Below are 17,494 nucleotides of genomic sequence, written 5' to 3' on the forward strand. Positions count from 1 at the left end.
TATAATTAAAATAAGATCTTAGCACCCTCCTTTTCACTCTGAGGAGTCAGGAGTGGGAGGAATACAAGTCAAGAGAAGTTAAACTAATTTAAATGGTGGATTACAGTACTGTCACATGCTCAGAGGGGGCCTGCCAAGGGGCCTCCAAATTACAGTCCAGAGGCAATTTATCTCAAACCAAGGCTTTCCAACTGGCAGATCACAAGGGGTTAAACTGTAGCTCCAGGCATCCAGCCAGCCGCTGCTCCCCCCATTACTCCAGCTGAAGCAGCAGTTGAGGGCTCAAGGCTCCCTCTCCCTGCCCCTACCTCAAGAAGTGGAGTACAGCAGTCTTCAGAGCTGGGGAGCCCACAGCCCAGGGTGCCTGAGTGGCATGGTACAGCAGGTGAGCTAGTAGACAGAAAGCGAAGGGTGAGTTCTGGTATCTAAGTACTCAGTACAACAAGGGAGTGGGGAGAGTGCTTGAGCACACAATGCTGCAAAAGAACAGGCTGCAGCAGCTCATGTGGGGCATGGAGACCAGTGGGGAGGCACAGAGAACAGCAGGGAGAGATGCATGGCGCAGTGGGGAGGTGCAGGGTGCAACTGTGGAGGGGTGCAGAGTTCAGCAGGGTGGGGGGGAATACCTGGGCACCTATGGAAGCAGGGGGGTATGGGGAGCAGCAACAGAGGGGTGCCTGAGTGCAGTAGGGAGGCATGGAGAGCAGCTGTGGGAAGCAACAACATGAGATGCACAGGTGTACAGTGCAGCAGTGGGGGGCTGGACGGAGCTGTATGGGGATATGCAGCCCCTGGGACTCGTGGCCTCTGCTGGTGGGGCCCCTGAGAGGCATGCAGCCCCTGGCCACTTATAAAGTGGACAGCCCTGATCTAAGATCACAGTATCACCTGTAGGGCAAGTCTTGAAGCACACCAACTTTGCTAGGTGTACATCTGAGACTTGATTGTCTAATAAAATAGGAAAATCCTCATGCCTAGTTTGTGCAGTGGAAAATACAAAGGAATCTGAAGGAAGGCAACCCCATGCCCCTCTGGGTTTTTTTTTAAACTAATTAGCATGTGTTTTTACTTCAATGCTATAGGTTTCCTCAATGGACACTTGTCCTGCTGCTTTGTTCATAAACTTATAATGACACTTCTCCTCCTGCCACATTTCCTGACTGAAAGTTCCTAACTGGCTTCAAATTTATACTGATATCCTAATTTTAAAAGATGAATTGTGAGGTCTAAAACTGTACCCAATCTAGTTCATTTCAGTTCAAGGACAACTCCCAACCCATACTTCCGCACATCACTTACTACTATAGTGTAGCAGAACCTCTGTATACTCCAGCAGCCTCAATTGCAGTAAAAGCACTTAAACGGTGACATCCTCTGGGCTGGACAGAAAACACTAGTTAAGGGTATGGTAAGCAAAATCAGTTTTAAAACTTTAGTAGTGAACATTCAGAATCTTAGTTATTCACATGACCTTGTACAGCTGGACGGGCATACAGGAACCTGTGCTTGGTAGTTATATGGTACATAGGTGGTATATGTTGACACAGTCGAAGACGTGCAGTTAGTAACATGGGGCACCTATACATGTGACAGAGCTCTGCTCCAACACGCAGCTAGAGTGCATTAATTAGCATGCTCCAGCAGCCTGTGTCACGTGTATTCAGCATCCCCGTGTTTCAAAATGGCAGCAGGGGTGCTTTAACTGAAGGTCAAACGAGCTTTAGTTAAAGTGCCCCCACTGCCATGACAAAGCACAGGATGCTGAATGCACATGATGCTGACAATGCTTTAATTACAGCAGCTCTAATTAAATGCCCCACCCTGGAGCACATGTATAGACACCCACTGCCTATACTAGCTTGGGGCAGGGGTATTAAGAAATTCCAATGCTGTGATATAATAGGAAGAGAGGTAAAAACTTGGCACATGGTAACCACATCAGTACAGAGTTGTAAAGTGGCTAGACATTCTAAACCAGCGGATTTAGTATGCGGTGTATAATTGCTGAGGTAGTGAAGAGTCAAAGACAATAAAAGTATTTGTTGATTAATAGCATGTGTAATACACTTGGATCAAGGTGTAAAGTTCATCTCTTTATTTAGGTTTTGATTGAGAAAGATGACATTGGGTCTGGTGGTCTGTAGTCTAGATTGTCAATTGGGATTATTTCCAAATTAAAAAAAAAAAAAAATCAAGTGTTTAATCCACACTCCCTTTATTCCTTTGAAAATCTCCTCTTATGAGTTTGTTTATTCTTAGCTATGCATATCACTTAAAGTTCTTCACTCCAGTGGATGCCACTGAACAAATCATAAGAAGTAATAAACTGTTGATGCAACAGGAGCACTTCCTAGGCAAGTCCCTTAACCACTAGCCTACCAGAGAAAACATGGATGTTTCCTCCTTGTCCTACTCCTCTGTCAAGCAATTGTATAGAGCTATGAGAAGGCACATTGTTTGTCTCCATGTATAAAGACTCAGATAGGGTTTATGTTGGACTATCAGGCCATAGCTGAATCAAGCTGTATCTGCATCTCAGCCACATTCAGGACATCATTCTGGATTGCTTCTAAACATTAAAAGTAGCTCAAATTCCTCATCAGGGAATCTTCACCAGCCAAAATGGAGATGCATAACAAACCTAGGCATTTTTGTGGCTGTTAAGGAAGGTAGAATATGGGTGCACTTAGTGACTTAGATACCTAAAAGCAGTGGAAGTGCCACTTCAATGTTCTGCAGATGGAACATGATGTGAAGTTGCTGTCTCACCTGAAAGCATGGGAATTTTTTCCCCACCTGAACCTGAAGATGGTTACACAATAGTAAATCCTCACCGTACAAGACAACCCCCGGTTAGCGCTCTTAATTGGTTCCTGAAAAAACAAATGTTAAGTGAAACCAAAATATCTGACAACCCAAGATGTCAGACTTCAGTTGTTTTTAATGACCTAAGATGGCAACCTCAAGCATTATAATAAAACTTGCTAAGTGAAATCAGGTATCAATTTAAAATGAGTGTTATAGAGAAATAGCACTAAGCAAAACCACATTAAGCGGAGGTTGCCTGTACATTCATGCAGACTTGCTGAAAGCTATTGGTTTATCTAACACTGAACATTTCTTGTTTTACATAGCTCTCTTTCACACTGCTCCTCTCAAGTTAAACCTGTATTTTACATAGTGCTTCTAAAAACAAACTTCTGGAGTACAACCCAGAAACACAATAGAAACATAAGTGGCATTTCCTACATTTGTGGTTAGTTATAAGAAACAACCTGAAGTACCCTTTCTTTACCCGGGTTGTTATTTCTGTAATTGCAGTGTTTGTTTATTGTCAAAGAACTTAGTACAACACATTTAGATGAAAAATATTGTTTATTTTTAAAGAACACAGTACAACATATTTAACATTTAATATTTAACATGGAGCGAAGAAAAAGGCAAGTGTCAACATAATAATGACAATTGAACCGAATTCACTGCATCCAAAATGGAGTGGTACCAATTTGTTATCTGAGAAGCAAAGTAATCCCAGTCAATGGACACTCCCAAAAAGGGTCAAGGGAAAAATAACCCATCTATAATTTTCCTTGGGTGGTATTCAGTGATTTTGGAAGGTTTAGAGTAGATAGGACCAGCCATTCTCAAGTTATAAGTGAACGTACATACATACACTTCATTTTATATATATAGATTACAAATCACACAATAGTTTATTACTTTACAATGCTTCTATTTTCCAATTCTAGTTGAGAATTTCAAGACAACCAAGATAGAATTGTAGAGTATATTAAAGAGTAAGAAGTGAAACTTTTCGAACAGTAACAACTTTTTATGAATTAACGCTTTAAACTAGCTAGTTGGACAAGAACTGGAAACAGCTGAGAAAGACTGAGTAAATTTATATTTCAGTGTTCAAGGTTTTTCTTAAATGATTCAGGGCACTATGAAGTTTTATATTAATTCAAAATTAATTGAATGGATTATTTTTGAAAGTGAGAGTTGTCTGTCTGGAATATAACCTCTCCAGTACTTAGTGCTGCACATGTATGAAATATGAAGACAGTGCTAGAAATAAGTTAATAGTACAAACTAGGGATGTTTAAATAACACAGTATATCCTGTCTACTGACATGTGCTTTACTGGTTAGTTCTCAAGTATCTACTGGTGACTACTGAAGAGGATATTCTTAACATTCTCATCAGTACTCAAAGCCTAGATTTATCTCCTAATCCTACCAGCAACACATTTCAACAGCCACTTACAAATTCAGAGACACTAGAGTCCATATCATTTCCCCAAACACACAGCGGTCTATTTTGGAGTCTACTCTTCTTGCACTACTATTTCAGATTGTAGCTTAACAAACAGCACCACTGTGCGAATTCATTATCTTTGATTCTTAGAATACTCTGTCAGAGCAATGTGCTCCATCAGTATACTTTGCCAGCATGGATAAAAAGCCAGCAGCTTGCCTGTAAATTTTTTGATTTATTTATTTATTTGATTGATTGTTAGGAGACAAGGCCACTAAATGTACTTGTTCCTAAGTGCTAAATCTACATCAGAGACACACCTTCACATCTGATTCCTTCAAAGGAATCTTTCACCACTGCTCTAGAATTGTGAAGACATCCAAAGTTACTCTGACCCTTAGCACTTTAATAGTTGTAGCTTCCAGCCTTCCAGCTGAGGATATAAACACAACTGCCTTATCAATTAATCTGCTCCTTAACTGTCAAAAAGGATTACTGCTGTGTGACACTTGTTTCTCTCATTTTTCTATAACCACACAGTCCTTGGGGAAGTTATTTCCTTTCGAAATTTCCTGGCGTTCGTAGCCCAGAGTGCGTCAGGGACAGTGGTGCCAACTCCATGAAACTTATCAAACTGCGATTTCTGCCCCTGCTGTCCAAGGTCTTGCTGGAGGACTAAGCTGAGAGCAAATTACACATTTTCATGTATTATGATGCCCAATATTGGGAAATTTCCAGCTTTTCCCTAAACCCAAATATTACAATAAATTACCTCTGTGCCCATTCCCAAGCCCAGAAATGAATTATACACCCAACTCCCCCTCCTCCTACCCAGGTCAGATACTGCAGGGGTACAGGGGGCAGAGGTAGAAGCAGGCTCATTTTTCATGAGAGTGGAGGAGAGCGGTGAACAGATTTGCTGGGCTCCTTTTGCTCCCTGCTTCTCTCCAACCCCCTTTATGGGAAAGGTGTCTACATGCCCTGTAATAAAACAGGCAACAAGAAGATACTTCCCTTCAAGACAATCTCACAGGAACAAAAAAATGCAGGGCTTAGTAATATATTAGGGCCACGTCATGTGGGGCACTTAGCACATGTTAAATGCACTTGAAACTTGAACATCTATGCCTTCAAGGAAGATAACAAGTGTTATATCATATATTGTAGCAAAGTTACGCCTTTTGCAGTGAGGAGTGGCTCTAGATAGAAAATTCGGGTTGTAAGGGACCTCAGGAAGTCATCAAGTCCAAACCCCTGCTCAAAGCAGGACTATCTAACTAGATCATTCCAGCCAGGACTTTGTTGAGCCAGGCCTTGAAAACCTCCAGGATGGAGATTCCACCTCCTCTCTAGGTAATCCGTTCCAGTGCTTCATCACCCTCCTAGTGAGAAAGTTTTTCCTAACATCCAACCTAAACTTCCCTTGCTGCAACTTGAGACCGTTGCTCCTTGAACTGTCATCTGTCACCACTGAGAAGAGTCTAGCTCCATCCTCTCTATAACCACCCTTCAGGTAGTTAAAGGCTGCTATCAAATCCTCCCCACCCCCAGTCTTCTCTTCTGCAGACTAAATAAGCTCAGCTCTCTTAGCCTCTCCTCATAAATCATGTGCCCCAGAAATTCTAAAAGGTAGCAATTATTTAAATACCACAACATTTCTGTAACATACTTGACATATGGTAAAATCCAGAGCTGGATTTTGTCTCCAAGTGAATGTAAGGGCCCGATCACATGTTCACTCCTAACAGTTGCAAATCGTTAGACTGCTATGATGTCTTAAAGTTTGTACCTCTTAGGGTGGTGTCACACATTTACTTGCAACAGCTGAAAATTATTGGAATGTAATTATCAATCAAAATTAGTACCTGTTAGGAAAAACCCTTACCTGAAACCAACACTTGCACTTTAACTACTTAGTAAGCATTAAACTGAATGTGATGTCACCCTAATATGACAAGTATACTACAACAGCACACAACTCAATCAAGGCATGGCTATATTTCGACTTCTATAACTTAGGGAAAAAAGGCTTCAACTCAATCAAGGCATGGCTATATTTCAACTTCTATAACTTAGGGAACAAAGGCTTCAATTTATTACAGCACATGCAAAATTAACAGGCCCCAATCCAGCAAGCATTTTGTGTGCACTTAACTTTATGTAAATGACTGGCCCCAATGAATTCAAAAGGAATATTTGAGTGCTTTAGCTAAACACAAGGGTAAACATTTGCAGGGGCCATAATTTTCTCAGTTTTACAGCCTCTTCCCCTACCCCTAACCTGTGAGCTAGTAGTTATGTGGATATCAACTGAACAAGAACTGCAGGCCATAGGTAAAGACAGTCTGAAAGAAAGGGCTGCTTTTTATAAGTCTTCAGATTTTAAAATTAAACATTAAAAACTCACCTTAAAAAGCGTCACAGTGATTTCAATGTTTTCTGGAACAGGCCATACCACCACACCCCGGTATGGATTTTTGATTCCAGGTTGCCAACTATGAGTCTGAAGAAAGATAAGAAACAAGCTGTCACACTCCATTATAAAAAGGCTTGTGTTACGATGCATATGTATACGTACTGCTCATTAGCTCCAAAAAGACAGTGTTCGTAAAACTACGATTCTGTTAAACACAATACAAGGCACAATTAAGAACAGAAGGAAGTAAATTTGCAATACTAATGGAAGTTATGGACTCAGACAAGACTCAGTCCCACACAATGCTCTGGCCCTGAACCCACAAAGTATTTAAACACAGTGCTTAGCTGAAGACCAGAAAGCTCAGCATCTTGAAGGATCAAGTCCATAAAAACAGGGAACAGAGATTTCTTAACATATCTAGATAGTGGAAATTATTAGAAGTGGCTACTCATTAGAAACCTGGTAAAAGACTTGGATCTTGTCTGCATTTAAACAAAAATTTGGACTGTGAACAGGTGCAAATTTAAAATGCAACAATTATTCCTCAATAACAATGTACAAACAGTCTTATTCTGGATAAAAATGCTTTAGTCCAGATTATTTTAATCTATTCTGTGGAGCAGGGTCACTTATTCCTAAGTGTCTACTGTGGCACTGTCCTGGAACAACTATTTCTTGTGCACACAGACCCCATCTCTAAAAACTTGAATAAACATTCCAATACATGGGCAGCCACATATCTGGCATTAAAACAGGGAATCCTGTGAAACATAAGCATCAGAATCTGGTCAGTGAGGAGGAAAACTTTAGGTAACTGGAAATGCAAGTGAGGGACAGATGCTAATAAGAGCAACTGCTGAGCAGCACGGCCATTCTTAAACATCCGTTATTTCCATTTTGAGAAAAATTTACAACATAGGCATTGCTAACGGGAATTAAATGTACTGAGCTGATCGTTGATTTAAGTATTCTTTTCAACACCCAGCACTACCACCCAGGACTATCTGTATTTACTCAAATACATGAAAAAACTCCCCACCCCCCGCCCAATTAGCATGGGGGAAGGAGCCTGCCACCTTATAATCACATAAGAAAATCTCACTAAATACACTGTCTATAATCAAACTGCTGCCAAAAGTACCAGCAATGGAAACCAACTATGAAGTAGATTAAATGCAGCTGACACAGCACGACTACAAAACACATGGCCTACATTGGGCAAACAGGCAGATGGGAACCTACCACAAGGATAGATTAGTGTAGCGCATCTGAAAAAGATGTATGGTGGGACCTATTAAGCACAGTCTCGGTCACCAACTCTCTCAAGTCAAGGTAAACTGCATACATTTTGACAACTTCTTCACTCCCACAGCTGAGCTACACCTTTCTTTCCTATTATCAATTATTCCCATTTCTTCACCAACCTTAAATGCCTGGCAAACATCCCCAAACAGGCCCCAGCCAGTTCACCCAGAATCCCTCTGTCAACCCCCTCTCTGAACCTGGCATATATTAGTGTGGCCCCACCCTCCATGAGGTGGAACCAGACCAAGTTGCCCTGGTCTTCTGCATATACATTTTTTGAGCATCATAGGACTCATGACATGAACACCAAGTTCCAGTTGTAAGCAGGGGGCTAACTAGCACATAGATTAGGGATAGGCAACGTTTTTGGCCGCATTGCCAAAACCTCCCACAATATGTACCTTGTAAGGTGCCAGAGTGCTGGCATGCCACCGAAAGAAAACCAGAGCAGGGGATACATGGCAGAACATACTGCATATTAATATAGTTAATAATCATAAACATTGCTTTTTTTTTTTAAGGGTCAATACCAGGTTTTCTAAAAATTCAAAACCTGATGACATTAAATAAAACTTCAGATACTACCTTTGTTTTTGTGTATTTTTTTTTGTTAATTGTGTTGCAATGAGAGAGAGAAAAAAAGAAGAGAAAAAGAGGAGAGATAAAGAAAGGAAAACAGTAAAAAAAGAGAAAAAGAAAAAAGTGAAAAAGGAGAGGAGAGAAGAAAGAGAAAGAGGTAAAGAAAAAAGAAAAGAAAGAAAAAGCAAAAGGAGACAAAAATGGGGTGAGAGAAAAAGATAGAAAAAAGAGACGAGAAAGGAGGGAGAAACGAGAAAGAAAAAAGGAGAGGAAAAAAAGAAGAGAGAGAAAGAAAAAAAGAGGAGACAAAAAGAGAGAGGAAAAAAAGGAAAAAGAAAGAGGATGTGTCCCTTGCTGCCCACATCTCCCACCACTACCAGCTGTGGCTTGGGCCTGCTGGTCCAGGGCAGCGTCCGGCAGAGGGAGGCAGCGACACCTCAGCAGCAGCCGCTAGGGTGCTCAGGCCTCCCTGAGGGACCCAGAGCAGGAGAAGCCTGGACCCAGGGCTGGGAGGAAGGGGCCAGCCAGGGCTCAGGCAGACAGATGCCTCATCCCATGTGGGCAGGGCCAGCACTGGGATGTCTGCCGCTGGGGTTGGGTGGCACAGGGAGAAGCAGGCATGGGAGGAGGTGCTATGGGCAGGCTGAAGCAGCTGGGCCCTTGGGAAGGCGGCAGCCAGAGGAGAACAGGGGCTGCCCCAGGGCTCTTCAGACTCAGGCTGCAGCAGGTGGGCAGAGGCATCCAGTGGCACCCAAGGTGGGGCCTGGCCCAGCACAGCGCATGCAGCTTCGTGGGGATGGGGCGCAGCCGCCCTGCCCGGCCAGGGCAGGACACCAGGCTCAGGGGGCTTCTAGCTTGGCCTCTGTATGCGCTGGACACAGCATGCACAGGGCAGAGTCCCCTGGGCCACAATGGGAGCCCCCTGGGCTCTGGGAACATCCACTGCAGGTGGCAGTTGGGGCCGAGCTGGCCAGGAGACTGCAGTCCAGCGACTCTGCACAGCACCTGCGCCAACTCCAGCCCCTTGAGCGGAGCTGCGGGTAGACAAGGCTGAGCCCTGAGTAGGCCAGAGCAGCTGTGGTGGTTGTTCCTGGGAGCTCCCACAGCCAGGCCCTTGCGCTGGGGGTGACTCCACCTTGCTCACGCTGTGCCCAATGCACAGGGAGACCAGAAGCACCCCCCCAAGCCTGGTGTCCTGTCCCAGCCTGGCAGTGCCCTCTTGTAGGCAGGGCAGCTGCACCCTATCCCTGCAGAGCTGTGCGAGCTGGGTCAGGCTCCACCTCAAATGCCATGAAGCACACCCACCCACCACGCCCTGAGCCTATGGAGGCCTGGAGCGGCCCCCACTTCTGCCTAGCCCTTGCCTTCATAAGGGCACAGCTGGGTGCCACGGTGCCTTCCCCCATGACTGCTTCAATCCATGCTGCCTGGCCCCAGCTCCAAGTGCCCAGCCCCAGCACCCGGCACCCCAATTCTGCCCACACCAGGATGGGACAAGGTGTCCATCTGCCCCTAACCCTGGCTGGACCCAGGGCTCACCCACCCGCTGGAAGCCTCCAGCGCAGCTGCCCTGCACAGTGCCTGCCCAAGCCCCAGGCCTGACCACCCCCCACCTCCCTCAAGCTCCCACGGTCAATGGAACAGATTGCATCCCTGTCTGTGTTCTCCTGACTCTGTCCCCAGTGCCTGCTGCAGCGCTGGGACCTGTGACTGCTCAGGAGAGTCCACAGTAGTAACATAAAACAGAATTTTATGCAATTTCTTTGCATGCTTCCTGACATGCTGGGGAAAATATCTCTGTGTGCCACTAATTGACATGCATGCCAGAGGTTGCCAATCCCTGATACAGATCCTTTGTGGGGGCTATCTGGAGTGCACACAAAAACTAAACAATGCTGAGCTGTGAGATCACCATGGCATGAAATGCTGTTGACTGATGAGGACTAGCTCAATGAACTATATCTGGCATTTTTGACCTTTTTAAAGGAGTGCACCCCTTCTGGTGCATACACTTTTTGTAGTGTACCCCCTTCCAGCCTGGGGAGTGGGGAGGAGGGCTGACGGCCAGCCAGCAAGCTGTGCTGATGGCTGACCGGATGCAAGCTGGCAATGAGGAGTGGTGAATGGTGGCGGTGCGGGTGTGTGGAAGTGGCACGCGGGTGCAGCGCAGAGTGGTGAATGGTGGCAGCAGGGGGGCAGGGAGCTTGCACGCGGCAGTTCACTGCCGCCATTCACCACTCCATGCCACCACCACACGCCGCTTCCCCGTGCAGCCACACATATCCCCTGGGGCTGTCCTAAGTACCCCCAGGGGTACACATACCTCTGGTTGACAACTCCAGAAATATGTGGCAAATCATGAGCCTTTGTCCTTGGACTAATATGCATAGCTTGTACTACAGATAAGTAGGTGCCAAAGTGCTGCTTAAAACTGCACCTGTGAACTGGATGACCTGTGCTAAAACTTGCAGCAGTTTCAAAAAAGGTAACATTCATCAATTCCGGATTAATTAAGTGTATGGGTATTGTGCGCTAATCGCTACAGCGCATGTTTAATTTCAAGTTTATTATTTTCAAATTTGTTCATCACTTCCATGTGTTCAGGGAAAGCAGGGTCTAACAGTAAGGAAAGGGGAAAGGGGCTGCAGGAAGAAGAATTTATAGAGGCAAAGGGTCTACCTGACCACCCCCACCATTTACTTTCCCTGCTGCAGCAATGGGAAAGGGACAAATTTCAAGGCAATTCTCCAATAATTAGATTCTATATCTGAAATATCATAACACATTTATCAGTTTTACACACACAGGATCTAAATATTGGAGTGTCATCTTATAATCAGGGTCATCTTCTATTCAAGTAAATATGATACTAGTGTACATGTATACTGCTTCTGCGGGTGGTTACACCCAAGTATGACTACCCAGATTACAGCCACATATCTGAAGATAGGATGCAGTTAAGAGTGAATTAAATTTCTGTAGCCCCCTCTAGTATGATGACAGCAATTATTCTCCACTGCCCTGAATTTAAGCAGGAATGCATCTAGCATTCCAATGACAATTGGCAGCATCATCATTCATTTGTGCAGTCCACGCAGATCCTTACATATCCAGCTGGGCTATGAATAGGAACTAGTGTTGCAGCTTTAGGACATGAGAAGTTGCTTTTCTGCCTGCATTACAGGTGGCCTCTTTAGCTTTCCTGTTTCTGTTTGGTTTGCTGACAACTGTGGAGTCCCAGCAGCTGTCACTAGTAGTAAAGAAAATGAAAAAAATCAAGGGACAGAGAGAAGGATGGAAGGGTAGGAAAAAGACTTAAGGAGAAAGTGGGGAGATGAAGGTGTTGGTAGGATCTAGCTCACTGTCTATATTAGCCAAAAGATATTTATCTTAGCAGATATACATTACACTTTCCTATTTTTATTCACTTCCACAACGTTCTCAGTGGACTGCCAATGTTTTCAATCCTTGCAATTTCATTACAAGTTTTGTACTGTTTAGTATTTTTCTTGAAAGACCCAGTTTCCAGCTGGTAAGCCTGTTGTGGGGGAAGGGGTGAGGGAACAAGCGTGGGGAGGGAACAGATCGACGCCCTCGTAGTGACAGAGGGAGTAGGGCTGGGGCAGGGGCAGGCACTGCAAAGCCAGGGTGGGGGCAGGATGGAGCCATGGGTGGCTCGTCCGGAGAGTGTGTGTGGAGTTGGGGGAAGGGCAGCTGTTGCATGTATCCCAGGAGGGCATGGGGGATGCATGCCCCTGGATCTGTGCAAGGCAAGGGTCAGCTGCCACTGCAGGGTGTGGCACCAGGCTCTTCCCGGTGGGGGGTTGGGCTGGGCTAGGCTGTGCTCGGGGAGGGCAGCAGCAGTGCTGGGAGGGGCTTACTTGGGGCTGCAGCCACCCCAAAATTCACCGTAGCCCCTACCAGTGCCACTGCCCCAAGCACAGCTTGGTTCAGCCTGCACTGAAAACTGCCCCGGCCCCAGCCCACAGCATCAGCCCACCCTCACCCTGCACAGATCCAAGGGCGTGCACCCCCATGCCCTCCCAGGGTGTGCGCAGTGGCAGGAGCTGCCATTCCCTCCCCACGCCCCCCAGACAAGCCACTAGTTGTCCTGTCCTGCACTCTGCACCATTCTGGCTTTGCAGTGCCTGCCCTTGTCCCAGCCCCACTCCCTCCCTCACCGCTGGGGCCTCGATCTGCCCCCACTCCTTCCCTCACAACAGACTTACCAGCTGGAGCTGCTGCTCTCCATGCTGCCAGGCTGTGCTTCTTGCCACCTGCATGCTGTGCTGCACCTGTGCACATGCATGGGGCATTTATCAGCCACATCATCCAAAAAAAGCCAACTGCCGATACTTTCAGTTTTCCTTATATCAGTGCCAATCCAATATGGGACTGATGTATCGGTGTACATCTAGTATCTAGCTAGGTAAGAATCTCAGTCTTCATTATAACAAGGAAGTTTATAGCCCTCACGGTTACAGGTTAAAGCTAGAAAATGTGATACCTGAGAACCCTAAAAGTTGAGAGAAACCAGAAGTCAAGTAAAGGGAACTAAGAACCTATTATTTTAAATCCTATGAAAATTCAACCACTCTTATCATTATGGGGAGGCACTGAAATCACAATTTTTGAAAACTTAAGGTTTACAATTCTAGTTCCATCTTTACCCTGTAAATACATTTTATATAAACAACTGAAATATGCATTCAGCAATGCATCTAAAATCCAAATACAGAGGTCTTTACCAACCACCTGCCCCCATCATCTCAGTGAATAAAGCAGCATAAAAATGCAGAGTCTTAAAAAAAAGACACATTATTGCTACCTAACATGCAAAAGTATATTATCAAAAGCAGCCAATGAGAAATTAAAACTGCTCCCCAATGAGCATTTAATTATAAAAGTTTTTCCCCAATTAGGTAGATGTTATTAAATCTTCATTGGTTTTGAGAACAGAGTGTTGTATCACACAAGCAATATGACAGATAAAGATAACCTCAGAAGTGTACTCCTGCATTGGTAGGAAACATAGGAGTCAACACAAAGATGGCTATTAATTACCCTGAAGAGTATTATGACAACACTGCATGTTACAGACCAAGAGCCCTTTCATTTTTGCATGCTTAAGGATACAGCATCTACTGAGTCGATTTTAAACATCTGACACCTCAAGGCCATTGCTTTGGCATCTGAGCAAGATTTTGCTAGCTACCTGTTGTAGACTTGCTAGCAATTCCACTACTATTCCCTACCCCCATGTTCTGGATCCTGACCAGCTTCTCTTTAACCACTGGCAACTGATTTCAATAGAATGCTTTTGCTCTGCAATTTTCACCTCCCCACTTCCCAACAATGTTGTATTTTCCATTACCTAGATTTCTTCTTCCCCTACTGCTTTTTGCTGGTACCTTCCCTTTCTGTGTATTTCTCATTGCTCTAGGGCAGTGATGCTCAACCTTTTTGCCCAGCAAGCCAAATGGGAATTCCATGATCCATCTACTGGCTGGATTTGACTGATGGTCCTGAGCTGGCACCTGAGGCCAGCACCACAGGGCCCCATCTGGCCACACGAAGGAGGACAAGGTGCAGCCTGCCCCCAACCCAGCCTGCAGGAAGAACCCAGTCCGCTAGGTCTGGCCCTCTAGGGGGAAGAAGGAGGAAGGAGACTTGACATGCCTCCAACCTGACCTTGGGGGAGGTGGGGAGGAAGGTGCTATGGCCTGGCTCTAATCCACCAGGGGCTAAGAATTTGGGAATTTAGCAATGAGGGAAGGTGGCCATATTAACTGCCACTGTTCTCCTGCTGCCAAAATATCCTGACCAATGGGGAGTCCTGTGGGTCAGATGCCAGGGCTGTGGGCTGCATATGGCCCACGGACCAGAGGTTGAGCACCCCTGCTCTTGGGCAATGATTCTCAACCAAGATGCTGCAACACCCTGGGAGTGCCACGAAATCCCATTCAGGTGGCCATGAGGTGCCACACAATATTAACATTGTTAGGTGCACAAACACTTACACAGGATTCAGAAGAAAAATGAAGAGATTTCAAATACGAATCCAGAGGGTCAAGCACATCCTGACCTGTTGTGATCTTTGAAGTCTTTGTAACACAAAAATCATTCTATTATTGTTCAATAGTCAAAGACTGAATGAAAGCTAAGGCTGTCTAAGGAAGGGTTAGGCGGGGTACAATTTGTTGATGAGTGCCCATGGGATGAAAGTGCCTGGTGGGCAGGATCCAGCCCATGGGCCATATTCTGCCTGCCCCTGCCCTAAAATGATCCAAAAGACTGACCTAAAAACAGACCAGCATTTCCTACCCAGAGTTTTAACATATATCTGCTACTTAAAAAAAAAAAAATTAAAAAAAAAAAATCTACCCACATCTTGATATTATACAAAGAAAGCTGGAGATTACAATCCAACCCAATTTCTGCTTAGGTTATGAGGGTACTCAATACATCAATCTGCTTATCCATAAATGAAGAAAATATATTTTAAGACAGCTAAAAGACAGGATCACCTGTCTTATCAATAGCTCTTCAGTAAAGATATTTTGAATGAAAAATTGATGAGCTTAGAATAGCAGCATCTAACTTGTGACCCTTGATTCTCTAAAACAGTGATGCTCAACCAAGGTCCTGCAAGAATCTTTTAAGGATATTACAGAGTGCTGTACATCTCTACATAATTCACAAAATAAACCCAGAGATTTCTAATAGCATCAGAAACACCTCAACCAGGTCTTTCTAAGGCCTTTGCAACAGAAAACTATTAATTTATCTGTAGTCAAAAGACAACTGAAAAATAAGAGCTGGCATTTTCCAAGGGGTGCCCTGAACCTAAGGGCCTTGTTACACAGTCATTTTGGGTGGCTTCTGGAGCTCTTAACACCTGGAATGTTTGCACATTAACACATTAAACTGGGTTTAAGTGCTCCTAATGTGGCTTAAAGTTACACCACTCCAGGGCAGGTTTCCCTTGGATCCATGCTACACAGCTTCTACTGCACTAAGGTGTAGCCACTCTAGGCTACACCTCAGTACAGCGGCAGAGCTGACCTGAGTAAGCTGTGGGGCCCAGGGCAAATCAGCCTGTGCGGGGCCCCACCCCCACTCTGATCCCATGGGCCCCGGGGGCGGGGGCGGGGGGAGGACAGTGAGTGGCTGGACGCAGAGCCACTACTCCGCCTAGCTCCGTGGGGCCCATCAAAGCACAGGGCCCATAGCAGTTACCCCGATTCGCCCCACCCCAAGGACAGCCCTGTGCAACAGTTCCCAATCAGTGGTCTAGCAGTCTGCCTAGGCTTCCAGTGCCTCTTGCCACCTTCCCATGCCATTCCTAGGTGGCTGCAGGAGCCTGCTGAAGGCAGAAACTGTGAGAAGCTCAATTCTTTTTTTTGGCGGAGACTATCCACCTCTCCTGCGGCTGGGGGGTAAGCTGCTGGAAGGCGGAGCGGACCCTGAGCTGCAGAGAGACCTGGTCCTTCCCTCTGCAGCACCCTCTGGGTGCAACTGAGAAGAACAATTACACAAAAAAAGCCAGTTTAGCCCCAACATGAAGCATGCTCATTCACTTTCTGGGAATGATGCACATAGAGTTCAAGCCCCACACAGAATCAGTGAGCATCGTCAGTTCAAATGTAAGCTTTGGGGAATTATTCTGGCAGCTTATAACAAACTGAACAGCTCTGAAGTGCAATTTTTCAGAGGCTGATAGTTTGACTAAATTTGTGAGCATTTTCATAGGAACAGCAAAAAAAGGCACCTTCCTCACACCAGGACATGCTCTCTGTATAAACTACAACTCTCTCCCCCAAGCCATGGAGGCGTTTGATCTTCCTAACGAAATGGTTCTAAATATATAATTTTTACCTTAGGCTACACAATATTTTCCCTACTTGCAATTATAGGACATGGCTGAACTATTTGTCCTGCAACTTGCAAAATAATTCAACTGGAGGCAAATATCCAGTGGTAAAATTTCAACCCAAATATTTATAATTATAAATTTAAAATTAATTAAAATGAAATTAAAAATGGAATTAAAATGCATTTTAAACGGCAATTAAAAATGTGGTCTCATATCGGAAAACGTTAAGCAACCAAATGATAGGCAGTGTTACCAGCTCTGCCTATAAGAATGCAAGATGTATTTGTCTGGTGAGCTTGAAAAGTTACAAGACATGTTTCTGATTTTGAAAAAAGAAGAAAGAGAAAGGGCAACTTGTTCTCAAGTAAATCTGAGGTTCATCTAACTCTCTCCCAAATCTAGCAAGACTGTGGAGCTTCATCATCTGTAATAAATTTCAGTCAGGCACACAAGTTAAAACTGCCCAATTACACAGATATACAATCTTTTTGACATGTCTATATAGATCAGGGGTGGGCAATTACTTTGGGCAGAGGACTGCTTAACAAGTTCTGGCAAGCTGTCGGGGGCTGCATAGGTAGCCACGCCCCTTTACAGTTGCCCTGCCCCCTAGTCACCATATAAGGACTAGAAGTCAGGCCCGCTAACCCCTAACCTTTGCCACCAGAAGTCCTGCCCCTTGCCCACCAGAAATACTGTTTTTGAGAGAGGGATTACCAGCCTAGTGATCAATGGGAAACTGGGTGACAGCAACCACAAGCTGATCACCTTCATCATCTGCCGTAAAGCTGGCAAGTCAGTCAGCAACACAGAAGTCCTTGACTTCAGGAAAGCCGACTTTAAAAAGCTCAGGAGGCTTGTCAGTGAGGTCCTAAGGGACCATGACCCCAGGGAGAGAGGAGTTCAAGAACAGTGGTTGCTTCTCAAGGGAGCAATCCTCAATGCACAAGCTAATTCTATTCCATCTCAGAGGAAAGGCAGCAGGAGGGCACAGCAGCCCCCCTGGCTCTCCAGGGACCTAGCAGACCTCCTGAGGCTAAAAAGAAATGCCTACAAAG

The 17,494-nt window shown here is 45.0% G+C and overlaps 1 protein-coding gene across 10 annotated transcripts in view; it reads right to left on the reverse strand.

Moving 5' to 3' along the window:
- The window catches only part of EHBP1 (EH domain binding protein 1), a 334,374-nt gene that overhangs the window by 258,045 nt on the left and 58,835 nt on the right, over nt 1–17,494 (reverse strand). For all 10 annotated transcript variants that reach the window (XM_019549195.1, XM_019549196.1, XM_019549194.1 and 7 more), the window contains exon 4: nt 6,665–6,760. In XM_019549195.1, the coding sequence (XP_019404740.1) occupies nt 6,665–6,760 (96 nt within the window). The remainder of the gene's footprint in view (nt 1–6,664; nt 6,761–17,494) is intronic.

The sequence above is a fragment of the Crocodylus porosus genome, unplaced genomic scaffold, assembly GCF_001723895.1.
Source record: "Crocodylus porosus isolate Cpor-Errol unplaced genomic scaffold, CroPor_comp1, whole genome shotgun sequence".
NCBI lineage: Eukaryota > Metazoa > Chordata > Crocodylia > Crocodylidae > Crocodylus > Crocodylus porosus.